Below are 20,099 nucleotides of genomic sequence, written 5' to 3' on the forward strand. Positions count from 1 at the left end.
AAAAAAACTAGCTTTTAAACAAACATCATTATTACGGGCTTTGAAAATGCAAATATATTGTTTTTATCCACATTAAAAATTTAGTGTAATTTAAATGCAATTGAAAAATTTATTCTGTATTTCTAGTTGGTAAAATATCTATATAAAGTAAAAAAAAGTTGTATGATATAAAGTTGATGATTTCATTTATACAAATAAAAAATTACAACCAATATTTAATAGCAATAATTAATGACAAGGTTGTCAAATTATTCACATTAATCGTGACATAAATTAGTGTATAATTAAGACCTTAATTTTCTTTTTTTTTTTATTACTTGACGGGTTTCATCTGCCACAAGCCATCGTTTAGATAATGACAATTTTCTACACCAACGCCTTTGTTTATTTTCGCTCTGAAACGAATTTCAAAATTTAATTGCTTGAATAATAATAACTAGTAATTCAAAGTGATTGTTACTTACATGTCTTCAGTTGATAGTGTAGTCACACCTACGGCTAAAGCATGTTGCTTTCCTTCTGCCATAACAGCCTTTATTTACTCATTAAGAAAAATAGTATTTTATTAAATAAAAAATATTATGTTTTATAAAAGTTATCAGATTAAAAAGGATACAACAACAGTTCCCTTTGACACTTGAGTCATTTTTGCTCCCTTTGATGTCAGACCAGGACACATAATATTAGCTCCACTGAGAACAAATTTTATTGCGCCTTTGTCAACTTGCTCTACTGGCAAGAAAAATGGATCTAGATTTAAAATTAATTTTTTGTTAATAATTTAATTGCTATAAAATTCCAAAAAAAAATTTTTAATATCTGTCAACTTCAGTGTTATTTGCCCAGTACTTATTTTTGAAGTATAATTAAAAATACTTGCATTTGTGAAGAAGTTTTAATGTAGGCATCCACGGTCCTTCTCGTTGGCGAAAAAATAACAGTTCCCCAGAACCATTTACCATAATTTCAATATGATCGTGACTAAAATAATAAAAAAATAAAAACAAGAATTTAATAACACCATCATCATAACAATTAATAACTGATAAAAAAAATCACGTGTTACCATTTGACGAGCCGGAAAGAATCTTTTTTTGGAATTATTTGATCAATATGACTTTCAAGATGCGGATATAATTCTAATAATTTAGACCGGATACTTTTCTGGACCGAAGATTTCAATTGTTGGACCCCAGAAACACTATCTTTCTCATCAAATCTGTAAACAATAATTATGATGGGTTATACATTTACATGTTATGTTGTTAAAGTTAGCCGAAGTTCTAAATTTTTTGATTTTTTTTTTTAATAATTAAATTAAAACAAAAAAATATTTTCAATAAAAAAAATATTTTTAAATTTTAGATGTCGGCTAACTTTATTTTCATTAACATATTTCATAACTCTATTTTAATAAATGTAAGTACAACAAATAAACAATAATTAATAATATTAATTACTCTCACTTTTTAAACATCTTATTTTATTTATTTTTACGCCTTCTTTATAAATTCAATAAATTTATAAATTTAAACTACACGTATACAGCAAATAAACAAAAATAATAAACCACATAAATTTTTTATTTCAAAGGTGGCGCCACTGTCAACATGTCAGTCTTTTTAAAAAGTTGGTACATTTTAAACGCGAGTTACGCAGACACCAGAAAGTAAAGTACGCAAAAAACAATTCCTGCGTAAGAATAAATAAACATTCTTATAAATTCCAGTTGTTTCAATTTTCGTAAATTATAATTAATAAAATTCTACAGTCAAACAGGAAGATAAATTTTTTAAAAAAATTCCTCACTGAATCAATTAATAATTTTTCTTGAGTGATAAAAATTAAAAAAAAAAAATGACGGAATTACTTTCTAAAAAAAAAAAATAATGAGAGGTGTATCTAGTTGCATTAACATTATCTTAGGTCAGTCGACAAGTACATAAAGTACATTTGGTATAGTATAACGCATTCATAGATATAGCTTTTATATATGTAATATGTATTTTGTAAGTAGAGCCATTTTGCGAGTCGTATAAAGCAGCTGTGTGATATTTTCACGTCCTTTACATTTAGAAATGTCAAATAATAATAATAATAATAATAATAATAATAATAATAATAATAATAATAATATTAATTTTTGATTGACAAAATAAATAATTAATAACGTGTTGAGCTAGTATTCCCTCGTAATACATTTGTTATATCACGTATGTACCAATAAATGAATTATTTAAATTAATGATCTAAGAATACAATAATATTTTACGGAACAAAGAACAATCTCTTAATAACTTCATTAACCTTGGTGTCATCGTCATACTACTTACCAACTTGTGTGTTTCACCCTCATAAGTATTTTGTAGTTAAAAATAGTCATTTTTTTTATAAATGTCTCTGTGCAAGGCTAAATTTTACTTCCATTTAACAATTACACTTCCTTTCTTTCACTCCATTTGTGCTTGTCATTGCTCTAAATTAATAAAAACGTTTTTTGTCTTAATTTTTTTATCAATTAATCTACTTTTATAGACTAATTCCAAATTTATTTATTGTCTAGATTATTTATTTCCTTTTATCTTATTTTTTTGTTTTCACACAAACATCTAAGCGTGTAGTTATTTTTAATTGTGTTACATTAGTTTACAATTTTTTTGTGAGTAAATATATTTTCTAGATAATTTAATAAATTATGATAAAAAAAAAAAAAAAAAAATAAGCAGACCTTCAAAATTTTTAAACAAACATTTTTAGTATCAATTAAAAAAATTTTATGTTTATATCTTTCAATATGTAACTTTTTTGTAATAATATAAAAATTGCCTTGTGTATGCTATTTTTATTATCGCTAGATAAAGATAAACTATTCAATACATAAGTACAGTGTTATGCTACTGTAAATTCAACTGATTTCAACATTGTATCCGTGATAATTATTGATTATAAATAGATTTTTTTATATTGCACATAAATTAATTAATTAAAAATATTATTTTAGTATTTCTAGATGTAATGGTCCATATTTTGGATTAAAAATTTTTATCAATGTGAATTTTTTAGTTAACAAATTTCTTTTACTTTCTAGATTATTTTTATTCATAATACTAATGTTAGCCGTCAGCTGTAAATTTTTATAAATTTTTATAACAAATTAATTATAATAAAAAAATGCTTCTAAAAATTTTCACTTGTAATTTTTATAAATTTTTACACGTAAAATTTTTTAATTAAATTTTTTTCTACAATAATTTAATTACTAAAAAATTAAAAAAAATTTTTATTCATTAAATAATCGATTGATAAATTAATAAAAAATAATCCCTGTGATTTAATTCATAAAATTTTTTAAAGCAATTATGATAACAGCTATTTATTTATTTTTTTATTAATTACTAATAATTGTTATTTGAATTTCCAGTTGAAGCCTTCGTGGCTGGAGTAAATCATCAAAAATGAGTAACGACAATGCATCACTACCGGTAAATGAAAACGAAGATATGGATGACGTTGAACTTTCACCAGTTTTACCAGTATTTCGAAACTCGAATAGACCATGTGTGAACGTATGGATGGACAAAATGTCAAAAGGAATATTAACATCAACACACTTCAAAGAGCACTGGCGAATTTGGGTTCCTAAAATTTACAGTCCGGAATTAAATGGGAATTGCCTGACATGGAGCTTCAATGAAAGCTCAGCACAAAACATGTTATACAACACACTGGAAGAGTTCATCTGCAACGGAGACCCACAAGAGGTGTTGGACCAGCTTCGTAAGATGGACAAACCACCGTCAGTGTGCGGTAAATTTTTTAAAGTTGGTGAGCCAACTTATATTTGCCGTGAGTGCGGAATGGATTCTACTTGCGTACTTTGCGTCGCTTGTTTCAAAGAATCAGCCCATCAGAATCATAAATATAAAATAGGTACGTCTCACGGTGGCGGATGCTGCGACTGTGGTGATATAGAAGCCTGGAAAAAGGATCCGTTTTGTAACATACATCTCGCTGGTTTGAAATACAAAGAATCATCCGAGAACAAATTACCTGAAGACATTGTCGAAAGAGCGACAGCGACATTTGAAGCTGTACTGAAATATTGTTACGAATTACTGTCACTGGATCATAATCCAAATTTACCAGCCGATTTAAGTGTAAAAGAAACTGACGAAGATCCGCTCTCTTTACTCAACACCAATGGTAATTACTGTACGGTGTTATTCAATGATGAAACGCACACATTCGAGCAGGTAATAAGTACTCTCGTTCGAGTTTTAAAATGTTCACAAAAAGAGGCCATAGAATTCGTAACAAATATCGACAGAAACGGGCGCGCAGTGGTTAAGTGCTCTGATTTTCAACATTGCAGTGAATTAAAATCTGAAATTGAAAGATTTACATTAAGACTCAACAGCCAACCATTAAAAGTTCATGTTGTTCATGCACACGTTATTGCTCATCAGATATTTGCAATGAAACTGCTCGATTGGCTGCAACAGTTTATGAACCACTGTGAAGGATTCAGAATTATTTTTAGCGACGTAGCGTTAAATACAAAATTACCAGACGTATCCATTGTCCAGGGAATATTAAACCGCGATTCACTACTATGGAAAGCCGCAAGAACTGCCTGGCATCGTCTATTTATTTCTGGAATGTTAATGGAATACGAAAGTAAAAAAGCACTTGCTATAATATTTACTAAAAATTATGGTGATGTTTTGAAAGGATTTATTCGCGATGATCATGATCATTCGTTTTCAATATCATCTATGTCTGTACAATTATTTACAGTACCAACTTTAGCTCATTTGCTTATTGCCCATCACGATGCGCTTTTTATCCTGATAAACACATTTATGTCAGAAAGTTCACGGCGCTGTAATTCTGCTGGTAAACTTGAATTTGAAAGAAATGTACCAAACACATCATTTAAAAGAGCAATATTCATTTTAACTGATCTTTTATATCTATTGAGCTCAAAACCAGACACGTGGACTGATGAGTTACGTAAAGGTTTCATTCACGGTGTATCATTTTTATTAAAGTTATTGTGGAGTATGCAGCTCATGAATCCTGTCTTGAGACAAGTAAGCCAACACATGGAGTACGAACCAGAATGGGAATCAGCGTTCAATCTTCAAGTTAAACTCTCACCTGTGATAAGTCTTACTCTGGATTGGTGTGGATCTGACAGAACGGTATTGATTAAAATTTTCCGACAAGTTCTAAAAAAGCTGGCCGAGCGATCTGAAAATGAAACATCGCCACCAAGGATTATACGTGAGCTAGCTGAACATTCGGCCTCGTGTATACAATACGATGTATCATCAGAATCAGTGTCAATTCACTTGCCTATATCACGTTTTCTCGCAGGCCTTTTCCTTTATCTAGAAAAATATGATTTAAATTTCAATAGTAGCGAAATAACAATTCCGAATCGTCTAACAATGGAACAAATAATAGAGCCCGTATTGAGGACTCAAGCGATGATTGCACAAGTCCATGCTGGAATGTGGCGTAGGAATGGTTATAGTTTATTAAACCAATTATACTTTTATCACAATGTACGTTGTCGCTCAGAAATGTTGGAGCGTGACATTAATCTGCTGCAAGTAGCGGCATCATTAATTGATAGCGATGAATTTTTAATTCATATTATCAACAAATTTAATCTTATAAATTGGGCAGATCCGGACTTTGAAACAAATACGTTAAAAAATCCTGAAGAAGACAGTATCAGACAAACGATAAATCTCGTTGAAGAGCTCCTTGGGTTGTTAATAATAATAATAGGTGAACGACACGTGCCAGGTGTAGGTCGTGTAACTGCTGATGATCGATTGAAGAAAGAAATAATACAACAGCTTTGTATTAAACCAATGTCACATTCAGAGTTAAGTAAAACATTACCCGAAGGTGCTCTTTATGAATCAGGTTTGGAACGAGTTATCAATGACGTAGCAGATTTCAACAAACCAGCACAAAATTCAGCTGGTAAGCGATTGTATGAATTAAAATCTCATTTATATTCTGAGTACAATGTATTCTTTTATCACTACACGAAAGAAGAATTGAGTAAGTCTGAGGAAGCTCAGCGTAAACGTAGAAAGGCAATGAGTGAATTGGAGTGCTGTCCGCCACCACAACTACCGAGACTCACTGAATCCTTCAGTTTGGTTGCTAATTTACTGCAGTGTGACGTGATGCTTCATATAATGCAGACAGTTCTTGAACGAGCAAGGAATTTACGAGCTCGAAGTTTCTCAGAGCCGCAAATCCACAAAATAATCCACCTGATTGGTTATGCCCTGCAAGAACAAATGTCTGGCTATTATCCGTTCCTGAACTTTACAGAACGTGCTGCTAAAAAAAATATTTTCAATTTACTTGAAGAACTTCTAACCAGCCCACGTATCGATGCGCATAAAGATTTATTAACTTGGGCGCTTGAAAAGTACCGCGAAGCAACGGGTAGTACGATTCCTCAATCCGAAATATCTGCCGACAGTAGTCAAGCTTCCAACCCATCAGCGTCTGATAAGGATCCAGCTAAAAATAGCAAGGAATGGAGAACTCAAATGGCTGCCCAAAAACGTACCAAAGTGATGGCTCTGATGGCAGCAATGCAGAAAAATTTCATGAAAAAGAACGCTAAATTATTTGAAAACACCGTTTTAGACGTTAACAACAAAAGTAATGAGCATGGATCCTCAATGGACTTGTCTGAATCTCTTGAGCAGTCTCCTGTAGCTATGGGACCCAAACAAACTCCCAGACTTGCCGAAGAAAAAACTTACACATGTATTTTGTGCCAGGAAGATCAAACTGTGAGTATCACCGGCAACGCAATGGTTCTCGCGGCTTTTGTTCAGCAGTCTACAGTACTGTGTCAAAATCGTGACGACATTAATGAAACAAACCCCTTGTATTTGTCATCAAAACTCGGCACTTCGCCACACACAAGTACTTGCGGTCATGTGATGCATGCGTACTGTTGGCAAACATACTTCGACAATGTTTTGGCAAAGGAAAATCGACGACCGTATCGACTACGACAGCCAGCAAGCTTCGACGTCGAGAAACAAGAGTATCTCTGTCCACTTTGCGAGTGTCTTAGCAATACTGTATTACCATTATTACCGTCCTTAGCAACTTTACACCCGACCAAGGCCAACAGGATAAATATTGACTTTGAAACTTGGCTAGATGCATTGAGAGTCACCCTTAATTGTCGGGAAAAAACAAACATCACCGAAATAACAGACCTGGCGATGGAAAATAATCACGAGTCGATTTGTCGTTACTGTAAAAATTCAAACTTCCAGCATTCAACAGACGACAGTTCATCAAAAGTAGACAATATTGCTTGTCCTATCCGCAAAATATACAAAGAAATGGGGAAAGAAGTGGCAGCGGCGTTTGAGTTAAAAAGTCCTGAGCCAGAGATCCGTTTATCTGATCATTTAATATCAATGATCCACTTATTCGCTCAAACGACTTACACTAAAGGACTAGGCGTTGAACCTCATGAAGAAGATTCACGTGTACCCCTACTCGCTTTCAAGTCTACAGCATACACAGTCCACGCGATTGAATTTATGCTACGAGACTCAGAGAAACCACTGTTGGGTTCATTGCCGTCAAGACTAAGAGACAGTCTCGATTGTCTTGCCCGGACATCTGCCATCCTCGGACACACGTGGTCACCCTACGGCGACCATGCTAGACGAAGGGATTTCGGTACTCACGCACTCACTCTGCTCTCATTGCTGATAGAAAATCCACACCACGACAGTTGTTTCACAGAGTGGGATCCGTTTGGTATTCTCGTGCCGCTGTTGGTAACATTTCCCAGTCTCTTTGCCATAAATCCTGACCGATCGCCTCCGATAATAACCGGTGATAATCACGAGTCACATTTATTGAAGTTAGTTTTCTTGGCGCTTGTTATTAAAATAATTGCAATAAGTGATTTTGAGAGTAATGAAGCAATGGATGTTGATTTTTTAGAGGAAACTATTGAAGAAAACAGTGATGATGAAAATTGTGATGCTTTGCTGGCATTAATGGATGCTATTAATATAAAAACAGGCAGCTGGACTCTGAATCAAATTTGGAAGAAAATAAAAGAAGCAAGTTTACCATTTTTACGATGCTGTACGCTCTACATTCATTATATAACAGATGTACCTGCTCCTCTAGAGCTTACTAATAAAGGCGGTGATAATTATGAAAATATTTGCGCTTATCTCGGCTTACCAACGACTTGTGATGGGTTATTAAATTCAGAAAGTGTTCGTACACTTGCTAAAAAATGGATGGAACATCCACGAGCTAGACTACCAGTTAAAGTTAAGGAACCACTTAAAGTAAATAGTCTTGTTGAATTACCTGAAGATTACAGTGAGCTTATTAATTTGGTATCACTATTTACATGCCCAACTAGTGATCGTGAAGACTCACGTAATCCAACAATGTGTCTTGTTTGCGGTGAAATGCTTTGCTCACAAAGTTACTGCTGTCAGTCAGAATTAAATAAAACAACTGTCGGTGCATGTAATTATCATTCGAGCGTTTGCGGAGCTGGAATTGGTATATTTTTACGTGTACGGGAATGTGAGATACTATTTTTACGTAGCCCCAGTAGAGGTGCATTCACATGCCCACCTTATATTGATGAGTACGGTGAAACTGATCAAGGACTTAAACGTTGTAATCCACTTAGTTTGTGCAAGAAGAAATACAAACAATTAAATCAAATGTGGCTGGGACACGGGCTTCATGAAGCTATTGCTAGATCACTTGAATCTTCAAGTAATCTTATAACTAATCAATGGCAACATTTATAACCATTTAAGGATTATTAATTATTATATATTATAATTAATCGTCGATTGTTTAAAAAATAACCCTGATTAATTAAAAGAAACAAAAAATAAAAATTAACGGTGTGTGAATGAAAATTTGCATGATAACAACAATAAAATGTTACGCATGCAAGTAGTCTGATTATATTAGTTAATCATGCTAAATCGTAAAGTAGTATGAAAAAAAAAAAAAAAAAAAAAAATTATTATGTTAATTATAAGGTACTTTTATTTAAAATTTTTTGTGTTTTATTTTTAATTTTAAAGGTTTTCAAAACGTTTAGATATTTATTATATTTTCTGTCATCCGTTTGATCTCCCTGTAATAAATTTATATAATTATTATATTATAAATTTACCGATTTAAACGTTACATCGTTGATTAATATAGAAGTAACATATAGAGATCATTTGGATTAAAGATAATTTAAGTAATCTAGATCGATTTGTAAATGATTAAATATTATATATGTTTTAATTAACCCCTTGAATCATTAATTTACTTTTTATTATTGATTTACTTAAATTTTTGTAATAATTTTTATTTTTCTTTCTTTATTATACTTATATGTATACGTATAGTTTTGTTAAAAAAATATTAAGAAAATATTTTATATAAAAAATAAAAAAAAAAAATTGATCGTGATAATCAGAACACAAAAAAAATTTTTTGAAATTATTTATGTTTTTGAAACATAAAAAGCCAGCTATTATTGAGTCAAAGGGTTAAGTAAAACTTAATTATATTAATATAATTGTATTTAATAAACAAAAAATAATAATCTCGATATTATATCTTATATAATTATTATTATTTTTTAACTTATTCTAATTTGATAAATTTGCAATACTTGTCGACGGCAAAATCAACTATAGAAAATTACTTATTAAAGTAAATAAATAAATAATTCACTAATAAAATTAATGTAGTTTTTTATCTTTTGTTTTAAGGAATAAATAATTTTTAATTAGTAAAAATATTATTACACAACAACAACAAAAAAAAAAAAAATAAACAAAAGATATTTTTGTTGAATTCAAATTATAAGCTCATTAAAAATTTATTTTATTTTTATGTCTCAAAAAATTAAGCCTATGGGGGCTTTCTATGATATATATATTAATAGAAACAATCAATTATTGTTGCGTTATAAAATTGTCAAAATTATTTTATAGAATAGGTAAGATTAATATAATTATATTATATTGATTAATTAATTAAATAAATTTGATTGAATTCTCATTAATAGTAACATACTTAGAAAGATATATAAATTGAAATTACAATAATTAACAAATAAAATTAGCTTGTTTTTATTTTATCTGTGATTCTTCGCTATATAACATCTCGTTTACCCAGACATTAACTTTATAACATACAAATAAATTTAATAACAAGCGTAAAACTAACGAATTTTTATTTCATTTTCGTATTAACAATTAATATTATTTTCATTGATAATAACTTGGAGATTTTAAAAATAATAATTGAAATATCTGTTAAATTATATTCATTTTTGTGTTGTAAATTTCTTCAATAAAAAGGATAAAAAAATTAGTCTCTAATCATTTTATTTTGTTTTATAAATTTATTATTCTTTATTTCAGTTCACAAATTTTCAAAGTTAATTGTGAAAATTCATTATATTAAATTTAGTAAAAATATCTTAAGTAAAAAATTATAAGAAACAAAATTGAAATATTTATTTAATTCATTCAGAAAAAAAAATTTTTAAAAAAATTTTTTTATAATAATTTTTTCAATAAAAAAAAATTCTATATATTTTTAGATGTTGGCTAATTTAATTTTAATTTCATAATTATCTAAAAAAAAAATGTAATTTTGAAACAAGAATAAATTCAATTTATTAAAAAAAAAATTTATAACAAATAGATTATAGTAAAAAAAAATTGACATCTAGAAATTTTAAAAATAAAAAAATACAATTTATTAAAAATAATTTTTTTACCTAATTTAATTATTAAATAAAATTAAAAATTAATCAGGTGACAGCTAACTTTAATGTCATAAATTTTTCATCAGTGTATTTTTTTTTTCTTCAAGAATTACTCGTAAAAAAACTAAAAAATTACCAGATGTCTGGTTCCTATTTTCAGAGTGATGAAAACGTTTGAATGAACTGATAAAATAGTGATATGCGATAGCATTCAAAGTTGGCGCTACCGGATAATTCAGTGTGTGATATAAAATATGGTGGTTGAAAATTGTTGATTTAGATCTTTCCCCTTACGTCTTTCGCGTCTGACGTCGTGGTCTTTTGGAACCGCCACCTCGCCAAAAAAATGCTGCTGCTCCATCCTGCGTCTTCCTTCTATATGTATACCATCCGTATCATCCATCCGTATTGTGGGTGCCTTTAGTTTAATTTGGAAGGTTATAGATTCATGCTTATATTTAGGGTGTGGCATCTTATTTCGATAAATAATAATTAATATGTTGTCTAAATTAACTATCACGTGACTTGTGATTTTGTTTATTAACACCGTACACAGTCTCATATAATTTATTATATCAAAGTTTCATTGTCCAAATTTCAAGGTTTAAGTGTTGTCATCAGTGTTGACTATATATCTATGTACATTTGCTAATTATTTATTGTTATTACTGTAATCATTAAACCACTGTAATTTGAGTGGTAGAAAAAATTTAATCCAGCGTAATTAAAGAAGCTAATTATCAAAATCTGTAAAAGTATATTACTGATAGTAATGATTAAAAGTGATATCACCAAGTGTTATAGGTTAAATATAATTTGCATTCATCAAGTACTACTAAGATGATTCATATAAATAAATCAATTTCTATTGTGAGGAGTCTGCAGCAACACCATCAGCTATTATTGTTGGGCTCATATTTAAAGATTTTAAATTAAAAGTTCATGAAACCGCGAGTTATATTTAAGCTGTGGGATGTTGAATACAGTCTGTTCCCCACAGCCTACAGAATACACCGAGATGTCTCGGTTAGCAGATTATTTTGTGGTCGTTGGTTACGATCACGGTAAAGAGAGTAAGTTTAACATAACATAAGTTACCTTGTTGTTTTTGTAAATAAATAAATAATAATTATTTGCTTTATATCAAAGGAGCTGGAACAAGCAATGGGATTATTGTCCAAAGATTTCCTGAAAAAGACTGGCCCGATACTCCATTTATTGAAGGTATCGAGTGGGTAAGTAATTTTTAAAAAATACATTCACCAAATTCAATGTCAATAAATTATCTTATTTATTTATTAGTTTTGCCAACCACAAGGATGGGCACTTTCAACAGAAAGACAGGAGCCACGTTTTTTCGTTTCAATCCTCACGGATATAGATGCAAACCGTCATTACTGTGCGTGTATGTGTTTCAATGAAACTGTCTCAATCGTTCCGAGTAAACCGGTTGATGAAGAGGAAGAACCTGTTGATGGAGTTAATCGTACATTAGTTAGAGCTATTCCAGCAATTACACATCATAGTATTATGTATGCGCCAAAATGTCTGGTATTAGTTTCAAGATTGGATTACATCGAAACCTTTCGGGTACTGATTTGCTTACCTTTATTTTTATTTATTTATTGATTCTACCAATTGATTCTAGCTCTATATAAATCATTTTATGGATGCGAATAAATTTATTGTTAAACTAGATTCTAAATATTTATAAATTTCTTTTTTTAGAACTGTTTGGGTATTATTTACACGGTGTACGTTGAAAATCATGAAATTCCTCTGGAAACATTGGTTGGCAATATACTAGGATGTATTCAAGTACCACCAGCAGGTGGTCCGCAAGTTCGTTTTAGTATAGGTGCTGGTGATCGGCAGGCTTTACAGCCGCCGATAAGCCCATCTCTTCCAATTACTCATACTAGTGTTAATTTATTATTCCAACAATTAGGCAAGTAATTTTTTTATTAATTTATTTATTTAATATACATGTTTTTAATTAATTATTATTACTTACAGGAATCCGCAATGTATTAGTATTATTTTGTGCGGTAATGACCGAACACAAAATTTTGTTTCATTCTGCTAGCTATTCTAGACTTACCGAAAGTTGTCGAGCGCTTACTGCATTAATGTATCCATTTCGATATACTCACGTATACATTCCATTATTACCTGCTGCTCTTGTTGAAATTCTCAGCACGCCAACACCGTTTATTATGGGTGTACATAGTTCTTTAAAGCACGAGACAGCTGAACTTGTAAGTAATATTATAATAAATTATTATATTATGTATTGAATAATATTGATAACAATATTTTTATGTTAATTTCAGATGGACGTCATAGTAGCTGACTTGGACGGTGGTTCAATTATGGTACCCGATGGATTATCTTTAGCCCTTCTTCCTGAGCCACTGTTATCACAGACACAAGACGCTTTATCACTTGTTCTTCAGCCACAGCTCACTTCCGCGGATCACGCATTTCCTCCTGCGGTTGTGACAGCTACAGATCCCCCAATGTTAGATAAAGAATTAAGAGCGGTATTTATGAGAACTTTTGCACAATTATTACAAGGATATCGTAGTTGTCTTACATTGATTCGAATTCATCCTAAACCAGTTATTACATTTCACAAGGTTTGTTTTTATTTCAGTATCTTAACCGATTAATAATATAAATAAAGAAATTATAATAATAATTATTATTTTTTGTTACTTAGGCGGCATTCGTTGGTGAACGTGGTCTTACTGATTGTGATTTCACTATTAGAGTATTAGATTGCATGTTCTTTACTTCTTTCATCGCAGAACGTGGTCCACCATGGCGACCTTGTGATATTTGGGACGAATTGTATAGTAATATTAGTGATCAGCTCAAACAAGAATCTCAGGATCATGGTAAATTAAAAAAAAAAAAAATTATTATTTATTATTAATAATATTAATTGAAATTTAAATTAATTTAGGATTGGTATTAACCCATATACAAGAATTAGCTAAACAATTAGACAAAAATGAAAATCCCAATCCACAAGTGTATGTACAAAAAATCTTAAAGCCACCAGAAGGTGCTTTTGCGAGAATACATCAGCCACAATTTCCACATATTAATTCGGAGCAAGTTCAAGCAATTATTGACGAAGGTTTAACGAAAAATAATTTAAAAGTACGTTTATCAACACTTCAACCAAGAATTGTGCCATCAGGTCCTCACATATCGATGGTCCATGACACTAGACATTTAGTTAGTAACTCAGCCCGTAGACTAGAAGTACTTCGTAGTTGTGTTAATTGTATTTTTGAAAATAAAATATCAGATGCTCGTAAAACATTTCCAGCAGTATTGCGCGCATTAAAGAGCAAAACTGCTCGTTTAGCGTTATGTATGGAACTATCTCAACACGTTATCGGCAATAAAGCAATGCTCGAACATCAGCAATTTGATTTGGTTGTGCGTTTAATGAATTGCGCGTTACAAGATGACTCAGCTATGGATGAACACGGTGTAGCCGCAGCTTTACTCCCCCTAGCAACGGCATTTTGCCGGAAATTGTGTACCGGAGTGATACAATTTGCATATACTTGCATTCAAGAGCATGCTGTATGGCAAAATCAACAATTCTGGGAAGATGCTTTTTATCAAGACGTACAGAAAGACATAAAACGTTTGTATTTGCCGGCTGATAACTTAATGAGGCTGGGAAATGAAGGACTGATTAGTCCAATCAGCCCAAGAGAGTATAAAGAATTTTCATTACGTGATCGTACTTCAATGTACCGGAGTCAGGAGCCATCCGCGTTAGAAATAGCCGCTGAACAAATGAGAATATGGCATACTATTGATCCGGATAAACAAAAAGAGCTTGTTGCTAGTGAAGAAAGCACGATGTACAGTCAAGCTATTCATTATGCTAATAGAATGGTCTATTTATTGGTCCCACCAGACATCAGTGCTAAAACACATCGACAAGATCACGTTTATGATGATGAAAGAACAAGTAACAGCGTCACTAATAGGTAAATTATTATCATTTTATTGTGATTATTTCAATGATAAAATAAAATATCATTTTACATTTATCAATTTTGATATTTACATTGAATTTATGTATTGAATTGTATTTTTTAAACAGCGTACCAAGCGATAGTGGCGATGCGGAATCAGGTTTCGAGGAAACTGATCCCGGTGAGACAGGCATCGCTGTGATAAGAATGGTATCACGATTCGTCGATCGTGTTTGCACAGAAGGCGGTGTCAGTGCTGATCATGTTCGATGCCTTCATCAAATGGTTCCGGGTGTCGTTCACATGCACATTGAGACTCTTGAAGCGGTTTACCGTGAAAGTAAAACGTTACCGCCGATTCAAAAGGTATTTGAATGTCGATAATTATTTTTTCCATTCAATTAAATTTATTTTTAATCATTATCATTATTATTATAGCCGAAAATACTCACACCGAATATGTTACCTGGTGAGGAAGTTATAATGGATGGTTTGAGAGTTTATCTTCTTCCGGATGGACGAGAAGAAAGCGTAGTAGGTCTTCCTAGAACACCACCACTCTTACCTGCCGAAGGTGCTATATTCCTCACTAATTATCGGATAGTATTTAAGGGTACACCTTGTGATCCATTTGGTAAGTTAAAATTTTTTTTTATCTAATAAGTACAGTTTTATTTAGTTTAGTAAAATTAATTTTTATAAATTATTTAATAGCTTGTGAGCAAATGGTTGTACGAGCTTTTCCAGTTACCTCTTTGACAAAAGAAAAGCGCTGTGCAGTTCAACATCTAGTTCATCTGGATCAATGCCTTCAAGAAGGTTTACAATTACGTTCATGCACTTTCCAACTTATTAAATTAGCTTTTGATGAAGAAGTTACGCCAGAAAATATTGACACGCTGAGAAAACTTGTTAATAAAGCACGGTATCCACCTCATATATTTCATCATTTTGCATTTAACGGACAAATTCTTGTTGCGCCAACCTCGCATCAAAAAGGAAAAGAAAAAAATGCAACATTAAAGTTAGTTTCGTAACTATTTTATTACATTTATTATTTAACGGGTTAGGGGTAGTAAAAAAAAAATATACAAAAAAAAAAATGTTTGAATTTTAAGTAATAATTTTTATTTCAGGGGTTTTGCTAAAAAAACTCTGCTTAAAACAGCGAGAAAGGCTGGCTTTAAGCCTAAACAATCATCGAAACGACAAAAGTATGTGCTACCAAATATGAATCTCACTAGTGGCAATAAATATATGACTTCGCCAGGTAGAATGAGTCTTCCTGTGACTGACAATAATGATTTAAGTCATGATGACGATCTTAGCAGTAAGTTAATTAATAATTGCATATTTATTTGAATTTAAATAATCATTTAAATTATAATAATACTAAATTAATAAATTTTCAGTTGACGAATTCGAAGTTACTGGTTTTATAACAGCTCCACCAACCGACGCCAAGACTTTAGAACGATTATCAGAGCGTAGTTACGTTAGAGACTGGTATAGATTAGGTCTAAGCCCAAATAATTTACACAATAATCGCCGAAATGAACCATTTAGATTGACCTCCGTGAACTGTGCATACATGATGTGTCGTAGTTATCCAGCATTGCTTGTTGTACCAAATTTAATAACCGATGAAAGTATCAGAAGATTTTGTCGCTTGTACAGACACAGTCGCATGCCAGTTGTAACGTGGCGACATCCACGAACAAAAGCGTTGTTAATACGCGGAGCTGGTTACCACGGAAAAGGAGTTATAGGAATGTTAAAAGCCCATCCATCAACAGCGACTAATCTTAAAACAACTTCATCCGAAACAACATCTACCCTGGAGCAAGAAAAATATTTAATGGCATTAGTTGCTGCTACTCCGGCTGCTGTTTTACGGCAAGGCTCTGCATGGGGAATGTCCGACAGTTCTCTGAGTATCGACTCTTTACTGATTGCCGCAGAAGACAGGAACAATCCTACTCCTGAACAATCAAGAAGAAATCCATTTAATAAAGCAATTGGTACTTTGAGTTCATCTGCCGGAAAAGGTCCCAAGAATTTCGGTCGCTGGGGTTCCTTAAAAGACAAACGACACAATTCCCAAGCTTCTTTGACGTCTGTAAATCAACGTGGTACTGTCAGACATTCAGCAGACTCTGACAGTGGTACTGAGTGTGTACATACTTTCCAAAGAGCAGCTCTCTACATTCTCGGTGAAAAAGCCCATATGAGAGGAGTTAAAGCCGAGTCATCACCAAAAATAGACTTTATTCCCGTGGAATATTGTGATTTAAGACACACTAAAACGGCGTTTAAAAAATTAATGCGAGCATGTATTCCCAGTTCGTCTAATGTTGAACCAGATCAAAGTTTTTACAAGCTTATTGAGAGCTCTGAATGGTTACAACAGCTACAGAACCTGATGCAACTTTCTGGTGCTGTAATTGATCTTATGGATGTTCAGGGATCATCAGTAGCTATTTGCTTGGAAGACGGATGGGATACTACAACAACAGTGTGTTCTGTTGCTCAAATATGTCTCGATCCTCACTACCGTACCATTGAAGGTTTTAGAACTCTAATTGAAAAAGAATGGCTCGGTTTTGGACACAGATTTGGCCATCGCAGTAACTTGGCTGCCAATTCACAAACCGCTAATTTTACTCCGACGTTCTTGCAATTTCTCGACATCGTTCATCAAATTCAGAAGCAGTTCCCTCTGGCTTTTGAATTTAACGATTACTATCTTAGATTTTTGGTTTATCATTCAGTATCTTGTCGTTTCCGTACCTTTTTATTGGATTGTGAGTTCGATCGAGTTGAGTGTGGTATAACAGCTGTTGAAGACAAGCGGGGATCGCTTACAAGCCACCACAAAGGCGTAGATACTGGCAGCGATGACGAAATTGTTTATCCAGGTGGCAGGCTAGCCGGTACAAATATCGGTTGTAATCTTGGTCTGAGTATTTTTGATTACATTGAAAAACAGCACGCAAGATGCCCCCTATTTTTCAATTTTATGTACACACCAAATTCGGAACATCCTGTACTAAGACCTGTTTCGCATTTACCAAGCTTAGACATCTGGCAGTATTACTTTGAAGAGGAATTAGCTCACGGCCCGGCGTATGATCTTGAAATACTTCAGCAAGATTCACAGCAAGAGGAAGAATCTGAAGCTGCTGACGGTACCGCTAAAAGTAGTCGTAAAATAGTTACTTTAGGATACGACAATGTAAATAGTATGGTACCTGATCAATTCACGCATCTGCTTGAAGAGATCCATAAATTAGAAACAGAACTAGGTCATTTGCCTCAAAAGTGGAAAATTCTTTGGGATAAATTAGAATTACCTAATACAGATTCACTTGCACGTCATGCGTCTTTCAGTACTGCGTTGGTTAGATACCATGGTAGATTAATTCACAAGCGCTCAACATTAGAATTGTTATTGCGAGGCAAGTTGGCTGGTGGTAACACGACAGGAAATGAGAGCTCTGTTTACGCACATCCTCATAGATTTGAGAGACTAGATACCGCGACACCGACGCACTGTGACGCTTGCTCTGGTGTTTTGTGGGGACCAGTCAAAGCCGGGTTAAGATGTGTTGACTGCGGTCATATATGTCACGACAAGTGTGCTGACAGTGTACCCAAAAATTGTACCAAATACAAGACTGCTGCTGATAACTTGCAATCTCACACTCTTACACGAAGTGGAAATGATACTGGAAGTGTCAACTCAAGTGTTGCTACTATTCAAACTTCTTCGCAACAATACTATGAACAGTTTTCAAGTAATGTTGCTGAAAACCGCACCCACGAAGGTTACTTGTATAAACGTGGAGCGCTTTTAAAAGGCTGGAAGCAACGATGGTTTGTTCTTGATTGTATTAAACATCAGTTGAGATATTATGATGCAATGGAAGACTCTCATTGTAAAGGTTACATAGGTAAATATTTGCTTATCAAAATTGTTTATTATTATTTATACTCACAGTAAAAAATTTTGTGTAACTTTTGTATTAAATATTTAACACTTTTATGTGTAAATTTAAAATTTATTGTGTTAAATTAATACGAAAAAGTGTTAAATATTTAACACAAAAATTTTTTGACGCATTAACGCAAAATTTTACAGAAAAAATTATATTATGTCAATTTATTTTATATACAGATCTAGCTGAGGTAGTTTCAGTTAATCCAGCAGCACCAACACCGGGACCACCGAAGAAAACCGATGATAAGTCATTTTTTGATGTGAGTATTGATTGGAAAATAAAAAAATTTTATTTATTTTTCAACTGAGCAAAATTCTATCTAATATTTTTATTTTTAGCTCCGTACAAATAGGCGTACATATAACTTTTGTGCGGGAGATGCTGCTACAGCGCAAGAATGGATAGAAAAAGTTCAAGCGTGCTTGCAGTAATTTTACCTGATAATAATAATAATAATACTCTTTTAGTTTAGTATCAAATGTCTCAAAATCATAACATGCAAGTGACTGATAACGTAATTTAAGATTATCTTAATTTTGTTACATATTTTTTGTATAGCCTAATAGTGTACGATATATCATTATTATATTATATTAAGAAAAAGAAAAAAAAATTTTTTTTTTTTTTTTATTTATTTTTTATTATTATTATTATTATTATTTTTTTTTTTTTTTCTTTCAAAAAGACAATTGCTATATTAAATTATAACAATGACGATGTATTGAATGAGGTTCGATGTATGTGAAAATTTAATGCATTACTCAACGCCTACTTAACAATTGAATAAGATATTTATGTATTATAACTATGCTGAATTCGACTTATATATAACATAAAAAAAAATGAAAATGAAGTTAGCCGACATTTCAAAATTTTTTATTGAAAAAATTTTCAGACTTCTGCTAACTTTAGTGTCATTAAAAAAAATTATAAAAGAAAATATAATTTCATTAATTTTTGGCTATTTAATTTTATCATAGTTACTGATTCTAAAATAATTTTTTATAATTTTTGCTATATATTATTTAAAATATAAAAATTAATATTATAAAACAAAATTTAAAATAGAAAAGCGTGATAATGCTGATAAACATAAAATATTTATATAGGCTATTATTTTAAACTATTTAAATATTTATTCTAGTTAACTATTATTTTGTCTATCAAAGTTATTATTAAATTTAATTATTAATTATTTTTAACTTGTAAAATATTTGTTAGTAAAAAGTAAATTTTTTAACAGTTAATGTATCACAATAA

At 31.7% G+C, this 20,099-nt stretch overlaps 3 protein-coding genes across 5 annotated transcripts; 2 read left to right on the forward strand and 1 right to left on the reverse strand.

Moving 5' to 3' along the window:
* Positions 1–89: 89 nt before the first annotated feature.
* Positions 90–1,625, reverse strand: Mcts1 (malignant T-cell-amplified sequence 1 homolog). Its single transcript, XM_074255084.1, has 6 exons — positions 1,467–1,625; positions 1,067–1,219; positions 881–981; positions 617–750; positions 465–532; positions 90–395 (listed from the first exon to the last, which is right to left on the reverse strand). The coding sequence occupies exons 1-6, from the start codon at positions 1,475–1,477 to the stop codon at positions 314–316; spliced, it is 549 nt and encodes a 182-aa protein (XP_074111185.1). The 5' UTR covers positions 1,478–1,625; the 3' UTR covers positions 90–313.
* Positions 1,626–1,909: 284 nt separating this feature from the next.
* Ubr1 (Ubr1 ubiquitin ligase) lies at positions 1,910–10,404 on the forward strand. Of its 3 annotated transcripts, none has more exons than XM_074255078.1 (2): positions 1,910–1,926; positions 3,422–10,404. In XM_074255078.1, the coding sequence occupies exon 2, from the start codon at positions 3,456–3,458 to the stop codon at positions 8,853–8,855; it is 5,400 nt and encodes a 1,799-aa protein (XP_074111179.1). In that variant the 5' UTR covers positions 1,910–1,926; positions 3,422–3,455; the 3' UTR covers positions 8,856–10,404. The 3 variants fall into 3 exon arrangements, with proteins under 3 accessions (XP_074111179.1, XP_074111177.1, XP_074111178.1); XM_074255076.1 differs by lacking the exon at positions 1,910–1,926 and adding an exon at positions 1,990–2,213; XM_074255077.1 differs by lacking the exon at positions 1,910–1,926 and adding an exon at positions 2,338–2,659.
* A 685-nt stretch (positions 10,405–11,089) lies between these two features.
* On the forward strand, positions 11,090–19,931 carry Sbf (SET domain binding factor). Its single transcript, XM_074254033.1, has 15 exons — positions 11,090–11,904; positions 11,981–12,066; positions 12,134–12,421; positions 12,560–12,779; positions 12,848–13,089; positions 13,165–13,470; positions 13,554–13,731; positions 13,800–14,850; positions 14,967–15,204; positions 15,277–15,472; positions 15,553–15,862; positions 15,975–16,168; positions 16,251–18,791; positions 19,016–19,098; positions 19,178–19,931. Exons 1-15 carry the CDS (start codon positions 11,805–11,807, stop codon positions 19,268–19,270), a joined length of 6,126 nt encoding a protein of 2,041 aa, XP_074110134.1. The 5' UTR covers positions 11,090–11,804; the 3' UTR covers positions 19,271–19,931.
* The last annotated feature ends 168 nt before the right edge of the window (positions 19,932–20,099 follow it).

The sequence above is a fragment of the Cotesia typhae genome, unplaced genomic scaffold, assembly GCF_013202065.1.
Source record: "Cotesia typhae breed Kobodo isofemale line unplaced genomic scaffold, CoteBio_Ctyphae scaffold_13, whole genome shotgun sequence".
Lineage (NCBI taxonomy): Eukaryota > Metazoa > Arthropoda > Insecta > Hymenoptera > Braconidae > Cotesia > Cotesia typhae.